General features: G+C 34.8%; 1 protein-coding gene across 5 annotated transcripts in view; it reads left to right on the plus strand.

The window, feature by feature from the left end:
- The window catches only part of LOC125667311 (cholecystokinin receptor type A-like), a 50,547-nt gene that overhangs the window by 17,457 nt on the left and 9,151 nt on the right, over window positions 1-23,939 (plus strand). Inside the window, exons 2-4 of one of the 5 annotated variants that reach the window (XM_048900750.2) lie at window positions 3,777-3,872; window positions 18,263-18,300; window positions 21,141-21,671. In XM_048900750.2, the coding sequence (XP_048756707.2) occupies window positions 21,362-21,671 (310 nt within the window). In that variant the 5' untranslated portion in view covers window positions 3,777-3,872; window positions 18,263-18,300; window positions 21,141-21,361. Of the gene's footprint in view, window positions 1-3,776; window positions 3,873-18,262; window positions 18,301-18,904; window positions 19,087-19,429; window positions 19,931-21,140; window positions 21,672-23,939 lie in introns of those variants that run through there. The other 4 variants (XM_048900748.2, XM_056155899.1, XM_048900751.2 and 1 more) reach the window with 4 other exon arrangements.

Below are 23,939 nucleotides of genomic sequence, written 5' to 3' on the forward strand. Positions count from 1 at the left end.
TATTTTGACTGTCAACATTAAATCGGTTATATCTTTAATGTTTAACATCAAAAATGAAAAAAAAAAATTTTTCAAAAATCGTGAACCAGTCTCTTTAAGAATTGATCATTTTAATAAGTTTTTATGCATTTTTATCATTCTTTTTAATGAAAATGTGCGATTTTCTTCTGTTTACATATATATGTTTGACATCTTTAAAAAGGTGGTAACATTCATATTTTCTCTGGTTATTGATAAAATTAAACTATATGAAGTGGAAATTGATACTGTTTTCCCATTTTGAACCATTACTATTGATAATCCATACGGGGATGGACCTACCTTCAATATAGATTCTCGCGTTTATAGATCATGATCAAATTGGTTTATTGTTATTCCGGGAATCGGACGTAGGGGCCTAATTGATGCCTTGTATGTTTTCACAGCGAAGGGATAATACAAATTTAAGCACAGAGACGTCTGGTAATCATAATAAATGTTTTCATCAGAGTTAGATTAGTTTTGTTAAAGATTTTTGCAATACCACAGACATTAGACCAATTTTTACATAAAAATTAAACTAAATTTGATTTCCGTAAATCTCAATTATGATCGATTTTTCTGAACAGATGCACTATATGGATTTGAATGAACAACTGTAGACTGCACCTGCATGTATTTATAGACAGGGTGTTTGGTTTACAATTCACTGTAGTTTAGGGATGTTAGTAACATTTTCAACTACAATAATACTAAATACATATATCTAGCAGTTGAATTATATGGTTTTCAGTTCACAGTAGATTGCAGATTCAGTTCACAGACCCGTTAAGTAGCCTATATGCTATATTTAACATTCGTATTGGGTAATTGATGGTTATAAAATAGATAATTAGGGAATGACTATATTCTCATTTGTTATTTTTGACCGTTAATGCTGATTTAAGGAAAGCAAACTGAATTTGACCTGCGATGCCTTTTGCGGAGGCGGTAAAATGGATGTTTGTGATCAGTGTAATGGTCGCAAATAATAACGGAGAAGATCTATTCCCGTTTGTCGTCCTGTTCCGTTGTTTTGTCAAAGTCAAAATGCAGATTACGAAATAGTTGCATTATATAAAATATATTTTAATATTAATATATGATATAGTATTGTAACATGTAACTATTACAGGTTTCAATGTCACGGTCTTCCTTACGATACAATACGCATTACGATGCAATCTAATTAAAATTAGATCCGCTCGCACACTCGCATACATAACTATCTAATTAAAATTATGCGAGTACGCGAGCGGATCTAACATCTAATTTTAATTAGATTGATTACGATACAACGGGTAATATCATATGAAGTGTATCACTATTCAATTTCCATGACTTTTTCTTTCTGGCTCTTTTGGTTTTTTTAGGGGGGTGGGGCGGGGTGTAGTTTATTTTTTGTAGTGGTAGCACTTTTTGCATTATTTCCATTTATAACTACTTTATTAGCATGTGGTTTATCAACTGTTGAGAAGTTTTTAAATAATGAAATTACAAGAGTAATAGGGGTTTAAGATACACCTTTTTAAAAATATTACACACTCAGAACCATTCCAGATTAATGAGAAATATAAGTTAACAACTGTGTCATGAGAAGATACTGACGATACGTTACGCATTTCATTTAGATCAATTAATCAATCTATTTTTTACTTTCTTGCAATACAAAGCAAAGCATTGGAAAGGATATTGATAAAGATATTACAAAATTAAAGCAAACATGAGTGAAAAAGTTACCAAAACGAAACAAAAAAGGTTTTTAAACCTGGAGGACTCTCTCCAGAATAATTTTTTATATATATAAATTTACATAATCTGCTTAATGTGTTTCTCTTAGTCACATTAAATAGTTGATTAAACTTGTGTAATGATACCTTGAAACATTGATATACATGTACCTAGATTGTTTTACAGAAACATCAATTCAATTAAATATAGAATGAAATTCATCACTAATCTCATTTCTGTTACATAATTGACAAATTCTACATTTTCAAGGCATGTCTTTCCATCTCGCTGCGTCCATAGGTTATCTTGCATTTATGGATCGCCAAATTAACATAAACTCAAATAATTGAAGATATCTTCAATTATTTGAAGATATCATCAATTCAATTATTGCTCTCATCAAATGAATTAATGCGCGCTTCAAATCAATTATTGCTTTCATCAATTGAATTAATACGCGCATCAACTGAATTAATGAGAGCAATAATTGATTTAATGCACAAATTGATTCAATTATTGCTCTCTTCAATTCAATTGATGAGAGCATCAACTGAATTAATGAGAGCAGTAATAAATTTGATGCGCGCATTAATTCAAGAGCATCAATTTCGTAGAAATATTGCTTGCAATAATTAATTTAGAGCTCGGTATAAATAATTTGACGATCTCCTTAATTCAATTGAAGATATCTTTAATTATTTACAATGCTTTTGTATAATGAATTAATGCGCACATCAATTCTTTTAAAGAGAGCAACAATTCAATTAAAGAGATCATTAATTCAATTGTGGATATGTTCAATTGAAGATATCTTTAATTATATAGTTGCTCTCTCTAAAAAGAATTATAGCTCTCTTCAAATGAATTAAATATATCATTAATTCAATTGAAGAGAGCAATAATTGAATTAATGCACGCATTAAATCAATTATTGCTCTCATCAAATGAATTAATGCGCGCATCAATTCAATTATTGCTCTCATCAATTGATTTAATGCGTGCATTATATCAATTATTGCTCTCTTCAATGGAATTGTAGCGCGCATCAATTCAATTGTTGATATCATTAATTCAATTGAAGAGATTATTAATTCGATTAAAGCGTGAAGAATTAATGATATCATCAATTCAAATTAATGCGCGAAATAATTCAGAATTGAAGATATCATTAATTATTTGAAGATATCTTTAATTAAATTGTTGCGCGAATCAAATGAATTGATATCTTCAAATAATTGAAGATATCTTCAATTACATAATGTATTTGAGTTTATGTTAATTTGGCGCTCCATATGCATTACCAGTTCTTAATTCACAAAAATATTTGAAATGTTTTTTCAGGTAATCCAAGTCAGTACTTTTCAGTATAGACTGTATATTTAAAAAATCCAGTAATTACCTCCCTTTGAGGAATGATACATATCGCTAGTCCAACTTTGTTTGAACTATTCATACAAGGTGTGAATTTTTATTTATTTTTTAAGTTGCTGATAGAAGGTTTAAGTTCGCGACACCACTGTATTAACCTATGATAGGCGAAAATGGCGAGTCATACAAAAATAAAATCTCAAAACAATTAACTGATATTGATGAAACCTGATGGTGGTTGAAATAATCCAGACCATTAAAGAATTAGATATCTTTCGATGTAGTATGTGATGCGGGAACTATTTTCCAGGCGTTGACAAAAGTGTAAGTGAAGCTTGCGTAACGCGCCCTCTGGTGAAAGAATGGGGAAATGGCTCGTAAAAAAAACACCATTGTATGTAGGCCCCGATAACGATATAACGATTTTAACGGTGAAAATGTGATTCGCCTCCAGTGTATTACCGACTACGGGGACAAATACGATAGAGAGAAACATCTATTTGCTGTCGTTTATGTTCGTATTTTTAATATCATTTTTAATATCAGCTATCTTACTGTGGTCTGTTTTATATTTAGTGGAATAAAACGCTCTGTTCGAGATATGGCCATGTATAGTGTTCATTGATATTTTTATGGATGTTTTTTTTTTTCCTTTGCAGCTTTGGCACCGATAGTTTGGTATAGTTTCTTTGCTATCGGCCACAAACCCGTTTACTGCAGGCGACGCTATTTTAAACGCGTGACTCATTGTTACGGTATGGTGACGTATTATTTTCGACTTTACGGAAAGGCTTGCGTTATTTCTATCAAGTGAGGGCGAATTTCCGAGGTTGTTGAATCTCAGCCAATCGGAAAGCACGGACTTATTCGATCAAATAATCGAAGTATTGAAAGTACTAAAACAATGTTAGGAACGACACAAAAGTCGAAAAGAATACTATAAACCGTGTATCTATTCTGTTTAATACTTATGCTAAGTACTGAGGAAAAATTTGTGCCTTGAAGTAGAAAAAAAAACCAAGAAGCAGATAAAAATCTAAGTTTGAAACTTTACATACTGTCAATAAAACACTATTACAGTCTGGAATAATGTTAATCCGAGATTCCTCTGACTCTTACCCCCGCTTTTATATTTGACATGTGCGAGGATTCAGTTATCGGAAGATTATTCTACAAATACATCATGATTAATACGATGCTATCGCCGTTTAAACGATGGAATTTTGTGTTTACATGTGCTGACGTCATGCGCAAAGAAATCAAATGGCGAGGCGGCGACCTAATTCAAGTGATGCTCCATTTGTCGGTGTTAGGGCCGTTTAAACGGCGATAGCATCGTATTAATCATGATGTATTTGTAGAATAATCTTCCGATAACTGAATCCTCGCGTCTTGGAAGATGGGTCCGCGAAATAAAGTTGTAAGAGGTAGGTAAAGCAGCGACACCAGCTGGTGTCGCTGAATTCCCACTTTTCAGTATGGAGTCCGCTCTGACTCTCCCCCGCAGAAGTCACAAAATAAAAGCGGGGTTAAGAGTCAGAGGAATCTCGGATTAGAATAATGTTTACTTCGCCATGACGTCCATGAGGATCAAATGAATTTTGAATCCATGATAGATAAAGTAGCTGAACTGCTACTGTATGTAAAAATTGCACCAAATCCTGTTGACTAATTTGCAGAACAGAGATATGAGGTAGAAGTAAGAGGGGGGGGGGGGGAGCATTGTCTTCTGAACCATCAATCATATCACCCGAGTAAACATTCAAAACATGTGTCAAGTAATGCTGAAGGTAGGAATGATGAGGCAATTCAAAGATATGAATCACCTTCTTAAAGCAAAAAATAAATAAACTAATAAAATGATATCTCTTGGAATTCACGCTCCTAGTGATTTTTCAATAACCTCTTTATGAGCATACAGACAAGTGAATTTGCTACACATTGTCTACCTCCGTTTCCTTCAGAAAAAAAATTGGATTCCTGGTGAATCTTAGCAGTTTCATATTTCTCTATAGAAATATAATTTTTTCGTATTCTCTTCTTGGATTTTTGTTGTTCTTCTGTCTATAATTACAACCAAGTTTACTTTTCACGTCATTTACTCTTCGTTTTGAGGGTGTTATTTTAAACACTTAAAATACCACCTGAACTGTCTTAGCAAATGGAAAACTGGCTCGAGTTATCACCATGTTAATTTTATAATAAAAATTATGATAACGGACCTCCTTTGCTATTGAATTTGATTGTACTCATCAGGGCTCTTTGGTGAGATTTCTCAAATTCCAAGTGATTGTTTCTACGCATGATAATTTTTAAAAGATTAGCTACATATAGTCAAAACAAATACTGCACAAAATATTTTAAAACAAAAACTAGATGTACCACCCCTTTCAAATATTGCACTCTAGCAAACCAAAGAAATGTCATCTCTTGTATTGTTCATCTCTTAATTGCAAATCATAGATTGTGTCACCTTTACATTAATTGTCAGTCTCTTGCAAATCATAAAATAATGTCAACTCTTGAATTATTCAACTCCTGCAATTTATGTTTCATCACATGGATTCTTCAACTCTTACAAATCATATTAATGATTCGTCCTGGAATTGTTCAACTCTTGCAAATCATATTGTTTCACCCCATGAATTGTTCAACTCTTACAAATCATATTAATGTTTCATCCCTTGAATTTTGCAACTCTTCCAATAATCTCGGCTGAGATTTGGTTTGGCGGGTGTTGCTAAAACGCAGAACGGAAAACGGAACGGAAGACGGAAAATATTTTATGCAATAATGTTATGAGGAGGTCAGCATTTTGTAAAATCAAAAGGCTTATTATGAATAAGGGAAGCAGAAAGTACAGAGAGAACAGGAAGTCATCCTCAGAATCCAGTATTTCATATTAATACCTCATACTAATGCATTATTATGTATTTTAAAACAGTGTATTTTGTGGATGATTGTACCAACAGGTGCTAGCTTAATATTTTACATAGTAAGTTTTGATAAAAATATTAAGCAATCGCCTGTTTTTACCATCCCTTTTCCTGGCTTTGACATACCCCCTCACCCACCCTAGATTGTGACGGTATGTTGTTTCAGAAATGAAGAAGAAAAATAAGATAAACATACTGAAAAAGACTTGAATTTTAATTGAACCCCTTTCAAATTCTATTACTTTATTCTGGCTGATTTTATGAGCCTATCCAAAGAATAAAAGTCCCCCCCCCCCTGAAAACAACATTGTAAAAGATAAAATAATTTTTTGAACAATTTCCCCAAACATCGCCTTTTTAAATCAAACGTGCTTTTAAAGATATGTTTAAGATAAATGAATTTGAATTTAGTTTTACATCTGTTACAATATACATTTATGTATCACATCAAATTTGAAAGCGCACGGGTCCGGTGTGGAAAAAAGGTTTGCCTCATTTGGGATGAATCTATGTGAAAGTTCGTACATATACCGATATCCTGCGGGAAAGTGTTGAAACTAAAGAGATACAACAAACAAGACAGATTTAAACAGAACCAATGTAAATTAGGGTGAAGTTTATGACCCATATAGTAAGAGGAATTTTAACAGATTTATTTCATAATATATGAAATAGCTAAAAGGCTAACACAGAATTTATGCTTGGGTGGATCTAAAAGTAATCTCATTATTAATATAAATGCTAAGCTATACAAGTACATGTATTTAGTTTAGAAATGAACTGCCAGAAGTCCTCCCTATTTAGGATTGTAGTGCTGTGGTCACTAATTGTCTGCTAGTTAACAAATGATAAATCAAACACAAGATGTTTATACTTGTTGACTAAGATCATGAATTATCACGTTGTTTTATGCATATCACACTTCCTGTACAGATACATACACGGTATTCTGTGTAAATACATAAATGTACATGTGCGTTAATGACGTTTTGCCACGGGGGGGGGGGGGTATATAAACCACGTGTGTTCTTTTCATTTTCTACCCACAGGTGTCACTGCTCGCAAACACCTCTGTCAATGCCAAAATTTCAAAATTCTTGTAAAACGCTTTGTAAATTTTTATACAAACAGACAAACATTTAACTTAATTCGCTTAATCAATTTATGATGCAAAATTTTAAGAGTTGTTGTATCGCTTGTAAACAATATCCAAATTGTTGATTTTAATCAAAATGAATCATTTCCCACCGATTTTTGGCGTTTTCTTATTTACATTAATCATTCTAATTCCTAAATTCCGTTCCGTTCCATTTTCCGTTCCGCGTTTTAGCAACGCCCCGGTTTGGCTGAATATTTTGAAAGAGTCACTAAATTTTCCCGTTCGCCACCCAGAGTTCCGTGCGCTCCTTGCACTACACCTCTGTCAACGGCTTTTTACAGAAATCTTGTAAAAGTTTCTAATATCCTACATTATGTTTTGGACTAAATATTTAGTCATATTATGAAATGTTTTTGTTGTAATTAAATTGATGCTTTCTGTAAATTGTTTAAAATCGCCGAGTTTTTTAAATCCTAAATTTGGAACTACTTCGTAATATGCGTATGAATGTAGAGCATCCACGTGGTGGAAATTTAAATGTAAACATGGAATCAAAAGTAAGAAAGGCTGTAAAAATATGATAAAACTTGTAAATAAGAGACAAACAGCCAAATGGTAAATATGTACTTATTAAAGTGCCAGTGGGCTATGAAAAGAGCCTGATGCATCACATGTTGCCAGAACTTTTAAAGGGAAAGGAAAACGAGAATGATTGTTTATGTCATGTGTCACGTGATTCCAAGTGTTGACAGAGGTGTATGTGAAGCTTGCGTAACGCGCCCTCTGGTGAGAGAATGTAAATTTTCCGTTCAAATGATGACTTCCATGGCACAATATTTTATCTCCTGAAATTGAAGAGTTCCTATAGTCTGTATTATCTGGTTACTGATATATTGTATCTCCACATACCGTCGATACACAGGCACTCGACGTTTTAAATATCTATAATAAAAAAAATTGTCTTCCTGTAAACATAATATTCATGTTGCAGGGGTGGTGGTTTGTAAATGTATAAATAACCAACTCCTGGCTTAGGGTTCACAATGCAGTCATTTATTGTACGGTAAAACGAATAAGGATGATGACGATGATTACATAATGTTGATTACAAAAATAAATGGCCCTAAAAGACAAAATAGTAACAATGAATATCACAGCGATTTACAATCAATAGAGAGTACATTTCAACCTTAAGAGTTATCTCCCTTAATTCAAATATCGTAAAATATACTTTACTCAAATATTTATAGTTGCATTACAAATAATGTAACACTATGAAATTACATGTTTTAAATATAATAAAAGGTAATATCTTATAATTACCTATCTATGGGACAAGGCCCAATGCATGCAAACATCAAAATGCTGCCTGGATGCTTCTAATCTATTTATAACAAATATATCATTACAGTACTATATACACTATAATAACTATAGATATAATATAAACATATACTGAGAGGAAATAACTTTAAATTGATATTTACTGTTCTTCATAATATTTAAACTTTCACTCTTCTCTCAAACAGTGATATTAGTTATATATACATATTATGAAGATAAATGTTAATAAAATTAGTACTTACTGTCAGGTCTGGATTTGAAGGTCTAATAATGTCTTTGTCAAAACCAAAATGCCAAATCAGCAAAAAGATACAAAAACTGCTTAAAAGCAAGCCACGACCAACCTGACCAAAAACTCTCTAGATTCTAACTGAATAAAACTCAGTTCTATAGCCAATGAAATACCAAGACCTGTGAACCTTTTCACTCACCTATTACACTAAGTAGATAAAGGGGTGGATCTGGGAATTTGACTTAAATCATAAAATGCGCTTTTAATTCCATATGCACTATTCATGTTTATTAAAATATGGTATCATATAATATATACAAGGTAAAACACACTGCTACATTCACAAGGTATATCACGCCGCCATCTTGGTTTTCTTTTTTACCAGCTGCATCACTTAAAAAAATCGGCGAAAAGTTCGATATAATATGATAATTAGACCCCTACCGTTTAGAAGGAACTCTGTCAAGGTCTTACCTCTCGCATCGTCATGGTGAACTGGAAATAAAGTCCATTTATCGGCTATAATCAACCGTCAAACATCATCTACTGCTTCTCAAATGCGAAAAAAATCGTTAAAAGGTGGCCGGAAGTTGACATAATTATGCAAATGAGAATTCCCTTGCTAATGTACCCTCTGACGATTGTGCCGGGGGAGGGGGACTGAATGCAGGGTAGTTGCAGTCCTGCAAACAATAAAACTCGGGCACAGTTGTGTGGTTTCGGAACAGGCTGGCACGGGAAAGAGGGTGTTGCACCGAAGCGGGAATTTTCCCTAATCGGAGCTCTGTGCCAGTACTTGTGACGTAGAACTGACCTTCATTCATATTTATACTCATTGCGTATTTGCCATTTAAAAATACCTGAAGGATTCCCCAGTACAAGGGACAAGCCTAAAACATTTGATGTGTCAATACATTACACATGTACATGAAGTCTAAAGATAATTTTTGAAATCGTGAAAATTAAATTGTCTTTTTTCTTCTGAGTATCAGATACAATGTATACGGTTACATGTTACGAGTGTATCAAATATTTAATATTCTACACTACTACAGTCCGGTAGCTCTTATACTCGTATGTATTATTTTCTACAACCAACAATTGGCAACTGTACATGACTCTGACCACAAAACAAAATATGGGAATTTGATACGCATTAATAAAGTTCAGCATTATTCGAAGTCATGCACCTGTAAAATTGATTCAATTTGCTACTGGAATACATATAAACTCAAACTGTTTAACGGTTATTTACCTTGTATGGCCTTAAAATTTTTCTTCCGAAGCTTTGCATAGTTCACAACGGTTTTTCGTAAAAGGCACCATGCCTTTGTCAGCAACTTTCATTCAGAAAAACATACAAGTTCTCGTTAGTAACCTTGACTATTAAAACACAGGTATTGTATGCTGTATTCGGTGTGTTTGTTGAGAGTCCTATTCACAAACTAAACAGTGTCCAGGTTGGAAGCTTATTTCAAACTCGGCACATTGTAATAAACAGAGATTTGACATGAAACATATATAAAAACTAGAAGCGTGGGCATAATCATGTTATTCGCTCCGTGCAGCGAATTAGTTTGAAATGTTTGGTTTATAAGTGTTAACTATTGACTTTTTATAATCATGCTATTTATTCCGTTTATGCAAGCAAAAATCATTCATTCACATTTACGGAATAAGTAATTTAAATAAATAATTAAGTACGTATACGTAGAATACATGCTCATTCGCTCCGCGGAGCGAATAACATGATTATGCCGTCGAACCCGGTCGTTTTAAAAATAGAAAACATCTTTACATAAAAGAGTCTACGACCTTATCCACTGGAACACGCAGTAGACCTTACATTACTACGGAAAATTAACGTACAGATGAAGTTGAAAATAATACCAGTGAAGCCGTTTCGATTTTTTAAAATTTACAAAAAAAAATGCCCTCGTGAAACAAAGTTTCAAAGAGACAGTTTTTCAAAGGAAAACACGAAGAACATGTTCATGCTAAATTTATTTTGTTTCACGGAGGCAGTTTTTCTGAAATTCGGGGATACTCCTCCATTTTAACGCTAAAAATCACATAAATCGCTTAATGCTTGATTTAAACTCGAAATATTTTGGCTAATTTTGTCAATACACGTCTTTTAAACTTATTTTCAAAAATTATTGAATCAAGAGATACGTTCCAATTTATCATATATTTGAATAACCTAATTTTTTCGATTTTTCATGCAACACCTTTAGGGAAATTAACATGAGACGTGCAACACCTTCTTTAGTAAATCTATCACATTACCAAAATAACATTGGAAATGTTCATAACCCCCCCCACCCCACCCACGTTTTGTCACCCATTGTGACAACACTGAAAATTCACAGATAAGAAGGACAGGACATTTGGATGTATAGATGTCACTGTGTACGTTTGAGAGTATACCCACGTGTAGGCGCGCGCGTGTGTGTGTGTGTGAATTCAATTTTGAAGTTTTCTTATAACGTTATGACATTTGCTTTCAACTAGGCTAATTTTAATACAACGGATGCATGAATAAGTGAAGTTATCATGTTTAACTTTGTAAAAAAATAAATAAAGTATATATTAATAGAATAGTGTTCAAGATCTATTACCTCGCTCTCTGAACATATACATGTACTGCTAATTATAATATTTACTATTTTTAATTTTATCGACCAATGAAAAAAGGGCTATCCCAAAATTATGTCAACATACGTCCACCTTTCAGCGATTTCTCGCATTTGAGAAGCAGTAGACGGTGTTTGACGGTTGATTATAGCCGATAAATGGACTTTATTTCCAGTTCACCATGACGATGCGAGAGGTAAGACCTTGACAGAGTTGCTTCTAAACGGTAGGGGTCTTATTACGCAAGATCGTAAATACCGAGTTAGCGGAACTCTCTTGTAAAGAAGTCCGGAAAAGCGTCTCGATCTTGGGCATTTTTTGTTTATTTAAAACATGGCATCGGAAGACGATTTATCCTCCATATGCTTTCCACAATTAAAAGCATTTTTAAATGAAAGGTGTGTAAAAACGTCTGGATACAGGAAATTCTGAATTTAGCTCGCGAAGCTATATATTTTGACGCAAGCTCTTCTTGGCTTTGGGAATTTTCTGGCTGACAGCAGTGGGAAAAAATCCACCACATTTCCATTAAAATATATCAGTTGTGGATATTTCTGCGTATTATATTTCTTTCTTGAATCATTACTGCAATGCAATGATAGTACACCATTGTTAAAATCGGGTGAATCGATCACGACAAAAGTTGCGGAACTGGTATTATTTACCAACATGCCCAAATTCTCGCATACTCTGGGTGTCGCGAGACTTTGAAAGGGGAAAGTAAAATTTAAAACCAAGACGGAAAAAGTAGTCGCGATCTTGCGTATTATCATATTATATCGAACTTTTCTCCGAAATTTTCAAGCGATGCAGCTGGTAAAAAAGAAAACCAAGATGGCGGCGTGATATACCTTGTGAATATTATGTTTACAGGAAGACAATTTTTTTATTATAGATATTTAAAACGTCGAGTGCCTGTGCGTCGATATTTAAAAAATATTGCGCCATGAAAGTCATCATTTGTACGGAAAATAGTGATACAGTAACCCCTTGCTTGTCGTAAGAGGCGACTAAATAGGGCGGTCCTTCGGATGAGACCGCAAAAAACCGAGGTCCCGTGTCATATCAGGTGTGGCACGATAAAGATCCCTCCCTGCGCAATGGCCATAAGCGCCGAGCATAGGCCTAAATTTGTAGTCCTTCACCGGCAGTGGTGACGTCTCCATATGATTGAAATATTCTCGAGAGAGACGTTAAACAATATACAATCAATCAGTCAGATTTGGTTTGATAGTCAAGTAACTTATTTGAAGCGAACAGCAGTGCCAACTAAGTGCACATTAATTACTAGATCTGGCCGAAGCTGAAAGTAAATTTCCAGACATGAATTATGACGGACTGCTACGAGATTCGGTGAAGGCATCAGTCCAAATATAGAACTGTATTCTGGTCGTGCATTAATGATTCTTAGAACTACAACATTACTCTTTAACTTTTAACATTAATGATTCTTAGAACTACAACATTACTCTTTAACTTTTAACATTAATGATTCTTAGAACTACAACATTACTCTTTAACTTTTAACATTAATGATTCTTAGAACTACAACATTACTCTTTAACTTTTAACATTTTTCTCAAAACACTGTACAATTTCATAACATGTACACACCACAAACTGAACTGTGTTATTTTTTTTTTTTTTACCAACTCTACAACATTTGCTCCAGTACCAAGCTATGCTAACATAGATTGCAAAAAATGACATTCAATGATATTAATAAGATTTCTTTAAAACTCTGCTTCCTAAAGAACCAATATTTTGCCAATTATTTTTCTTGATATACTTTTTAAAGATGTGTTCTTAGTTCTTACACATTATAAGTTAAAAGCAACCTGAGCACAATGTCGCTCTGGACAATCAACACAAACCGCAATAGGTAACGTTTATATAATATGGACGTAACCTACTTCAAATTGGTCATTTCAACTTTCAAATGACCTCAATATATATCATATCTAGTTTTCGTTACCAAGAACCTTTAACTAATGGAATAATTGAAAGGAAAGTTATCTTTGATTTAAAGTCAATGTAATGAACAGTGATCACTCTCATAAATCCCAAAAGTGAATGTAATGAACAGTGATCACTCTCATAAATCCCATAGAAATACAAAATTAAGAGTAGAATAATCATGGACCTTGGACAAATCAGGGGTGGGATCAGGTGCCTATGAGGAGTAAGCATCCCTTGTTGACCGGTCATACTCGTCGTGAGCTCTCTATCTTGATCAGGTAACGGAGAAACACGTAGTCCAAATCAGTATGTAAAAAACGATCTAACAATTGGGTCGAGGCCTCTGCTGGTGGACTGTTAGTCCCCGAGGGTCTCTACAGCCCAGTAGCGAAGTACTTCGTTACTAGCTTGAAAATACGGATGTATATTTAATTGCTGTTATAAAATTTAGAAATTCATTTCAAAATTAAGGATTATCTCCCTCATGCATAGCTCTTATCCTTGGACGAATTTGGCTCCACTTTTTTGGCACGCTGTTTTTGGTTATATTTAGCTCTAAAGCTTCATAGTTATTTCGGATTTCAAACATTTCGGTTGAGCATCACTGAAGAGACATTATTTGTCGAAATGCGCATCTGGTGCATCAAAATTGGTACCGTATAAGTTTTACATGAAACACATTAGACAGCATTCGATCTAAGGACAGGTTGTATTTGCTAATAAGATAATTTTAACGACCATTAGATTTGCGGAATGCTGACCTAAAACAAGACTATTGAAATCTCTGTAACATCAACTTATTTGGCGGTAGCTTGCCGCGATTTAAAATTGATCATACGCAGAACATGTTCTCGCGCATCGAATCGGTTTAGAGACGTACACACTATATGACGATAACTTCAAAAATCATCTAGAACTATTAGCGATTTTTGGCGTGGACTATGGTTGCAAACACTACAGCGAGGTGTAAACGTCTAGCAATGTATCATGTAGTACTACTTAGCTGTGTACTAAATTACATCTCAGCAAACACCACAGCGAGGTGTAAAGTCTAGCGATGTATCATGTAGTACTACTTAGCTGTGTACTAAATTACATTGTATCTCAGCAAATAGTGTTCTTCCCTTATACACGTAGCTACCGAAATTCTAAACTGTGCGTGACTCGGGAATATTGGACGTGGGTGGGGGTGGGGGTGGGAGTATGCTTTTATTTCCGATAGGAGTTTTTAAACTGATTAACATTTTCCTGACGGAAGCGCGGGAACAGTGTTTCTTCCCAGAAACTTCTTCGAGAGAGCAATTTAAACAATATATGTGTAGTTACTAATTGTCGGTTGAATACCTTCATTGGTTTATGTATACTAACTCATAAAACAATGCTGTTAAACTGAGTTTTACTCTTAGTTAGAAAATATCGAGTTTTGGAAGAAACCATTACATTTCCACATGACCTCTATCTTTAGAGCGCACAGATAAAATTTATAACAAATCAGAAATCGGAAATTTTCTACCTCACTTTGAAAATTAGCAGGGGCAATTTTTTATCGGATCTCAGTATACTGAAGTTGTCTTTCATTATTTGATGGGAGATGAACTGTAAAATTCGTAATGTTTAAGAAAATGAGTAAAATGAAAATTGTAGTAAATCGGCGGACAGTTATCTTAAATTGGACGCTGGTTAAACGAGGTTGATTACGTCACCTGGTATAAGCATCGCTTTAATCATGGAAACTTTATTGTCATGTGCTACATCGTACTGTTTTAAATATAGTTAGATACTCTCAAAATCCAAGAATTCACGAATCAAAAGCATTTTGGTTGGAGGTTTTTCTAGTTTTGCACTGTTTGATGGGTGATGTTTTGGTTGGAGGTTTTTCTAGTTGTGCACTGTTTGATGGGTGATGTTTTGGTTGGAGGTTTTTCTAGTTGTGCACTGTTTGATGGGTGATGTTTTGGTTGGAGGTTTTTCTAGTTGTGCACTGTTTGATGGGTGATGTTTTGGTTGGAGGGTTTTCTAGTTGTGCACTGTTTGATGGGTGATGTTTTGGTTGGAGGGTTTTCTAGTTGTGCACTGTTTGATGGGTGATGTTTTGGTTGGAGGTTTTTCTAGTTGTGCACTGTTTGATGGGTGATGTTTTGGTTGGAGGGTTTTCTAGTTGTGCACTGTTTGATGGGTGATGTTTTGGTTGGAGGTTTTTCTAGTTGTGCACTGTTTGATGGGTGATGTTTTGGTTGGAGGTTTTTCTAGTTGTGCACTGTTTGATGGGTGATGTTTTGGTTGGAGGTTTTTCTAGTTGTGCACCGTTTGATGGGTGATGTTTTGGTTGGAGGTTTTTCTAGTTGTGCACCGTTTGATGGGTGATGTTTTGGTTGGAGGGTTTTCTAGTTGTGCACTGTTTGATGGGTGATGTTTTGGTTGGAGGTTTTTCTAGTTGTGCACTGTTTGATGGGTGATGTTTTGGTTGGAGGTTTTTCTAGTTTGGTGTATCTATATCACGCGTTTGAAAGTTTCTATGACATTAATCATATCAAATTAATGTGTAAACACCATGTACTTTTACTTACAATTTCTGATAGATCTAGAGATTTGACACCAGCTGTGTACTACTATATGGCGTAATGTACTGCATAGTTCAAATATCCGTAGTTTATTTCTCGTTAGTATACCGATAAATGTGTTGATGATTACGATGAAAAATTGGGATATGATAGTGTATATATTGACTATCCAATTTCGAATTAACAAAACATCCCAAGAAAATGCTGATGTTTTACACAAGCGGCTGTAGCAAATTTTAAAATGACGTTAGTATATGAAGCGACCCGTCGTACAAAAATCACATTTGTACCGGCACGTAGAATCTCGCCCCTTTTTGACAGTGATTGTTTAACAACGATCATTTTCTGTTATTTTCAAATGCAAAGAAAGATATTTTGGTGGCTCCCCCCACCCTCACTATTTTTGATAGTGAATGCTTGAAAGATATGAATTAAACCTATAGCGAAGGATGAGTGTTGCCCCCCCCCCCCCCCCCCCCCCTTTCTCGATTTAAGAAATCGAAGACTAGGAAATTAGTTTTACGTTTTAAACGATATTAGTTGATAAAGAAAATATATTCTCCCCTATCGTTTTTTGTTGTTGTTGCTTTTGTTTTGTTTTGATTTATTTGACAATTCAACTTCCGACCCCCCCCCCCCCTAAAAAAAGATACTACGTGCCTGATTAATATATGTTAACCACATAATTTCATATGTAACATATTGTATCAATCTAAATAAATACAGTGGCGGATCTAGAAGAGGGTTACGGGTATTGCAACTTCCCTTTAGTTGCACATTTTAAACAAATATGGTCAATCTATCCCCCCTCTTTTTTTTGCCGGGTTACTAGTACCTTAATGCCATATTGTCAAAAATTTGAGTTGAGTTAGAGATGAAGGAATGAAATATTCGACTCCACTAAGTTAGTCCCTCATGTTCGACAATTCCTCAAATAGTGACCACTATATGAAGAGTGGAAGCCTGGGGTAACTGGTACTGTGTATGACGCTAGAGGGCGCATCGATATTTAGCTATTATTGTTCCTACTCATCAGAAATATATACCAGACTTATTTGTACAAAATGCATATTAGTCGAATTAGGCTATCCTCTCACAATCTTCAAATTGAAACAAGCCGCCATGACGATAATAAATATAGAGAATGTAAATAACTAAAAGATCGAATACCACTTTGTATTAATTTGTCCTCATTATGAGGAACTTCGCCATAGATATGTTTAAAAAAAAGTTTTACAGGTAAAAACCACTTGCCTTCATATTTGTACAATTATTAAGTGTTCGTAATGTCCATGAACTTTGTAATTTAGGCAAATCTTTATGTCTTGCATTTGAGTTGCGAGAAAACATTCTTATCTACTAAATGATATATGATATATATGTTTAGATTTGTACTCCGCCATACTTTGTCATCTTTCCTATGTAGTTTATGCACATGTAACATTGGTGTGAAGAGATGTATATCTTAAGTATTTAAAAAAAAAAATTCATTTAGGAATATTTCATTAATTTTAGCTATTTCATTATCATAAAATACATGATAGAATAATGCACACACTATGTTGTTCGTGACCTCAGTGAGATTAGTTGTGGTTGGATATTTGGACTGATGCCTGTTCCATACCTCACACCAGTATCACACAAAGTGATTCGGGAAATCTTGCCTGGACTTCGGCCGCTAAATGCAAATAAAATGGGTTAAACTGAATTTCTCACCCACTTTAACTTTTCTCCTTAGATATCCCATCAAATTTTATATCACTATGGAACTTTTATTTCTTACCTTTACATAGTGTAAATCCCACGAGTTCATAATATGTTTTAAAACTACAGGGAATGATATTCACTATAGGATTAAACATTCTTTTTCGAAGAATTTATCGATGTGTAAACTTTGGACATTTTACTCACAAACTGAATAACAGTGCGAAGCACTTTTATGTTAAGTTTGTGAGTAAAATGTCCGGAGTTTACACATCTATAAATTCTTCAAAAAGAATGGTTGATTCTTATAATTCCAATTCATTCACTTTATTAACAATTGCAAAAATTTGAATAGTTTCCCCGCACTATGTTATTTGTTTTCATGCATGTAAGAATACATCGCGTTTTCGGATTTATTGATGTGTAAACTCTTGTTCAGCTTTATTTTTGTCCAATCAAAACAATTGTAATAAATAACATTGGAATTATTACGTTGTAAATGTAAAGTCATTATAAACGTATTTGCTGTAACCGTTTTTTACTGTCTATGAATATTATTTTCAATGACTTTCAAATTACTTGTATTATGATATCATGGCATTTATTTTTACGGTGCTAATGATCAACATGAAACGCACGTGAAATACCCTTTCAAAGAAAATCTTTTTTACAGGCACCGGCTATCTGCAATAAACCACTGTACATGTATATGTAAGTATACCACATATAAGGCCCAATGTACTATGCATTTGCAGTGACAGATCCAGGATTTTGTCAAAGGATGGAGGGATAGGTGGGGTGGGGGTGGGGTCTGGCAGCTCCAGGGTTATGAGGCTTTTTAGATTACATGTACTTTTATAGGTAATATTAGCAATACTTTATATATACATGTACTAAATAACAACAATAATTGATTTGTTTGTCTTTATGCACTTTTTTGCATGTATAATGTTCAATCGTATATTTTTGATGTTTTACTATTTATTTATTTATTTATTTTTTTTGGTCACAAAAAGGGGCGCGGACCCCTCTGAATCCACCACTGATTTCTGATTGATTGTACACACCAATGAAATCAGTGCATGTTCTAAAGCGTAGCTGGCAAAATTTTGGTGTAGGTTGAATTTTCACCGCGTGTTCGCGACTGGACATGAAATTGAAAACTTCCTATCGTGTACGTGTCTGGAAATCAAACTATTGCAGCTTTTCTCCAAGAATAAATCGCGAGAAACATAACAGAATGAATCGAAACCTCAACGGCAATCGCCACATGATGCTCTACGGCCTTGCTATACTTGGGATGTTCCGTAGAAGATCTATCATAAATCATAAATTTCGTGTGACGTGTGGTATATACATTTGACAACCATAACAATTTACACTCGCGTGTTGAGAAGGGCTATCACGGTCCACTGGTTGAATTGTTTTTTAAAAAAAATACAAAACCTTTCCTGACAGCCTGACAAGAGTGATATGCGATATTGACATATTTTTCAGGTAGGTCCTAAACAATAAGCAGTGGCTTATTTTCAAGATTTGAGGGTACACATGTATTAATTAGACCCCCGTGTATGAAAGGTGGTATCGGTTTTGCGTTCGTTGTTTTAATTTTGACATTTTGATGTTAATTAATAGTGTGTGCCATATACCTTCAGATTGTACACCTAGTTAATGTATTCCAGGTATATGTATGTGCGTTTTGGTGTAAACAACGTACTAGATAAGTATAGTAACTGCCGTTTTGTATTAGTGTTACATGCAGCACTCTCTAATTTGCACTAATACTTGTGGGTAACGAAAGACAGTTTCATCTATAGGTGACAGAAATTAATGGCACATTGCACGGAGTGAGCATAATGGTTGTGAATTATAAAGCAACACAATATAATAAAATACACTGTTTACATCACATTTATCACATATTTAGTAAGAAATACACGATTTCTGCACGTGCGATACAGGTTATAGCACAATATTCATAATGGGTCCGGACATTTGAAGTTGGACGACAGTTACATGTATATCATTTTCCTATAAAATCGCTGATCTTTGAAAATGATATAAAATCTAAACTTCATGGAAAATATATTGTAAAATGTAAATATCAGGGAATGTAAATAAAAAAGAGAAATAAATTCAGAAAGTACGCAGGAAATCAACCAAATGAAGCAACCGATAAATAGGAAGAAGTGATGGGTGGATTCAAGTTTTCTCTGGGATATCCTTTGGGGTTGCAGAAACATATGATATTAACGAAACTGGTAACATTTTACGCAATGACGTGATGGATAAAACGCGCGAAGAAACAGTCTTTTCTGGTCGCTGTATCTGAGTAGAGCAGGTATGTTTATTTCCCGTCTTATCTCAGGGGCAAATCCAGTGACAGATTTAAGGCCCCCCCCCCCCCAACATTTTTCAAATTTAAGGTAAATCGTGGTATATTGTTTAGAAAAATGTTCTCCATGATAAAAGAAGCAATGATTTCTTCCACTCCCGGAAAAATAAATGACAAAATCTTTTGATTTCTTGAATTACTTTATAGGGATAACTTAATTTTTTCCCAAAAACCCTTAAGATTTGCGTCATTTTATTAATTTCACCTTATCAAAAATGATAGAAAATAGTACAAATGACTAAACAGGAGACATATTTCAAGCCCTATAAAATCTGTAAAATACAGGAGGTTCCGGGGTTCGCCCCCTGGGCCCCCACCAGGGCTTTGCCCTGGACCCACTGGAGGCCTCAAGGCGGCCCCTAGACCCCTGCCTCATAAAGTGGCGCCCCCGTAACCGCAATTCCGGGATCCTCCCCTGAAGTCCGTTTTGTATCCGAAACTCACGCGACTCCAAGTAGCAAAAACGAGATTAGCTCCCCTAGCGTTTCACGGCTGTTTGGCTATTTTCTTCAGTATTGCTTTTTTTTAAAAAAAAAAGATACATAACTACATTTTCAATGTTTTTGCCTTAATTAAATATCTTTAAAACTTGTCATGATAGGCATTTCCTCATGAAAGCGCTGCAGATGTAGACAATGCGCGTATAAACACAGAAGTACATGATAAATATAGTAAGTCTACCCTAATGGCTGGAAATTCCGACGAAACCGTGGTGCACACAGTCATCGCACAAGTTGACATCTGAGAATCTGGCAAGTGATGGCAGAGATATGCCACCATAAGAACACACTATACATTGTGGATGAATCTGGGGGAGCATTGTGATATAAGATTACTCTTAGTAAAAAAAAATATCCCGCTGGAAATATGAGTTCAAACTTTCTAAATAGTAATACATACGTCTCGATAAACCTACAGCAAAATGGCTATTTGTGTTTTGAAACTACGACCCTAATCTCTGTTTATTACAGAATTCAGTGTTAGAAAGTGATATATCTCTTCTTTTAAAAAAAACTTCCCCGCGGAATTCCGGGGGAATCATGATAATGTGAAGGTGTCTTTCAGATAGATTACTGAATATATCATGTGCATTTCACTAAGTTATGAAGTTATTTTTTGAAAGTGTGAAATATTCTTATTCTGTTAATTATTTCAGATGAGCTTGGTTTGAGATCATCAGGTTAGAAACAAAATCGATTACAAGTACCAATTGGCGGAATCGGTCCGAAGCAATCACTTAGCATACACAAGATACACCAGCAATGAGAAACATCGGAAAAACATAGTAGCGCAACTCCCTGCCTTCTGCCATTAAGAAAAAACAAGCAAAAGTGATCGCTTGTACCAACATTGTGTACTTTGTATCTGGTACTGAACATGAACAATTCCAGCATTTCTGAGACTACTAATTCTACTGGACACTTTCCGCGCGATACTCTAAGTTCCGAGGCCGCCGCGGTCTGTTATGCCGTCATATTTGTTTTGGCCCTTCTGGGTAACATTCTGGTCATCGCGACCCTTGTCCAGAACAAGAGAATGCGGACAGTTACCAATGTGTTTTTGTTGAATCTGGCTTTCAGCGACTTACTTCTGGCGCTATTCTGTATGCCATTTAATATCATTCCGATGCTGATGAGAAATTTTGTGTTCGGACCATCCGTGTGTTATCTTTCACGTTACTTTCAAGGTCAGTATAACCTGTGGAAAGAATATATATGTTTGAATATTCTTATAAGTTTTTTTTCCTACCCATCTATGTTCGACAAATATTATCCCCCCAAAAAACCTGTTCTATTTGTTTGTGTCTGGGACTTTGAGAAATAGTCGCCCTTGTATACACGATTTAAAAACAAGGAGTTTAAAAATAAAATCACGTGTATTCAAATGAGGGAACTATTACAATGAAGAATCGCAGAATCATGTCTTACGAAAAATGAAAATGATTTTGAATTTGAATGAGAAGCCTATAATAACTGGAGAATATAGATGTCTTTAACAGAAAACACTGATACAGTACTGGTAACCAGAATGTGTTTCCTTCCTTCATTCATTCATAATCGTTCATCCCCTCCAAAAAATACATAAACCGCCTTTTGTTCACATATTCTTCAGCTTTTTCAATTTACTATCCATTAAAACAGAATTTCTTAGGGTTTTGAAACATGGTCATTTACTTTTAAAGTTTACACTGACTATCAAAACTGATTGTGTTACTATTATTTTGGGTAGTGGCCATTCGTCATTATGTTTTGGATAGTGGCCATTCGTCATTATGCTTTGGATAGTGACCATTCGTCTCTATGTTTTTGGATAGTGACCATTCGTCTCTATGTTTTTGGGTAATGGCCATTCGTCTATATGTTTTTGGATAGTGTCCATTCGTCATTATGTTTTTGGATAGTGACCGCTATCTCCTCCGACCAGTAATGCCACAGGCTTTTAAAACATAATCACCAGACGCCAAAATTAGATAATGTCGGCGCCATTATGTAGACGTAATGTTCTTAAATTCGTTTCTATATGCATGCATCTTTTAATATCTATGCACACAATAATCAATTTATCAGCATGCTTTTATGCAATATGCTGTAATGTATTCCGTGTCAATAAGTAAATCACAAGTAACACATGAGGGATAAAATAACTGTAAAGTAGCTTTAAACAAACTTTTCTTATGAAAATAAAAAGGACAGTTATTGATTTGATGATGGGTCAAACTGATATTAGATTTCAGACACTGTAAATGAAGGAATGATAACGAAATTGAAGCGTTTGTACAACTGAGCGTCCTTGGTTACGGATAGTTTCATAGCTGGAGTCTGATGTTCCTGAAGTTGCAACTAGAAGTTCAACCATTTGCCGACATCATATATATGTCACGTGTCTGCTTGGAGTTTGCAATTTTGGGGATTGGGGCCACTAAAATTTCTCTAAAATGACCCTTAACTTTGGCTTTGTAGCAAACGATGGACGTTTTTAACCGTAAGTCATCTATATACCACTAAATCTGATGTGCACCATGTTTACACTAGAATCAGTTCAATAACCGAGAGCACAGCGAAAAGAGAAGTCCAGAAACCCCTCAAAGTCCAAAGACTATACCTCTGCTGGAACTAAGTCCAAAGACCATACCTCTGCTGGAACTAAGTTAATTGGAACAAAATTTGAAACCGACGAACGCTACAAGTGTCAGTCTTAGACCGTAAAACATAATCACCAAGGCTTTTTTATTGCTCAAGATGCCCTGCAATTGCAATGAACTTATTTGCTGATGTTCTGAAATTCAAAATTTCTTTTTTAACATCTATATGTTTAAATTCCCTGCTCTTTCATAAAGCCACCGATTTCTGACGAAAACGCGACTGACTGTTTATTGAAAACGAGAGACAGGGTATTACTTTACAATCAGTGGCGGATCCAGAAATGTTTTGACTCCATTGAGGTGAAGCCCCCTGAAACTACTGAGTTCTGACAAAATAAGACATATATCTTAGTGTTTTTGGACATACTTCTGTAACAAGAGGTCCATGGGCCACATCGCTAACATGAATTATGGTCCTGCTGTTCTTCAGCTACTGTGATTTTTAAAAGATCTTTTGCATCATGAAAAAAATGACCCCATATTGTGGTTTAAACCTAGTCCCATAGGGTCACGATATAACCATGATACAACGTCACAAGGTAAAAAAAAAATCACGGTATAGAATGTAAGGTTGTTCTATAAGGAATCTCTACACAATACATGAAATCCCAACCTTAAACAGTTCAGAGGATATTGCCTAAGTTAACTTTTCTTAAAAGTCAGTCAAAATTCAAGATCAAGGTTACAAAGTCAAAATCGTGGTACCAAAAATAAAGGTCCCGTCACCAGGAATGCATGTATGAAAGATTATCACTCACTATTCAAAAGTTATTAGCAGATCACTAGGCCTAGTTAACGTTATATTTCCGATGT

The sequence above is a fragment of the Ostrea edulis genome, chromosome 2 (genome assembly GCF_947568905.1).
Source record: "Ostrea edulis chromosome 2, xbOstEdul1.1, whole genome shotgun sequence".
Taxonomy (NCBI): Eukaryota; Metazoa; Mollusca; class Bivalvia; order Ostreida; family Ostreidae; genus Ostrea; species Ostrea edulis.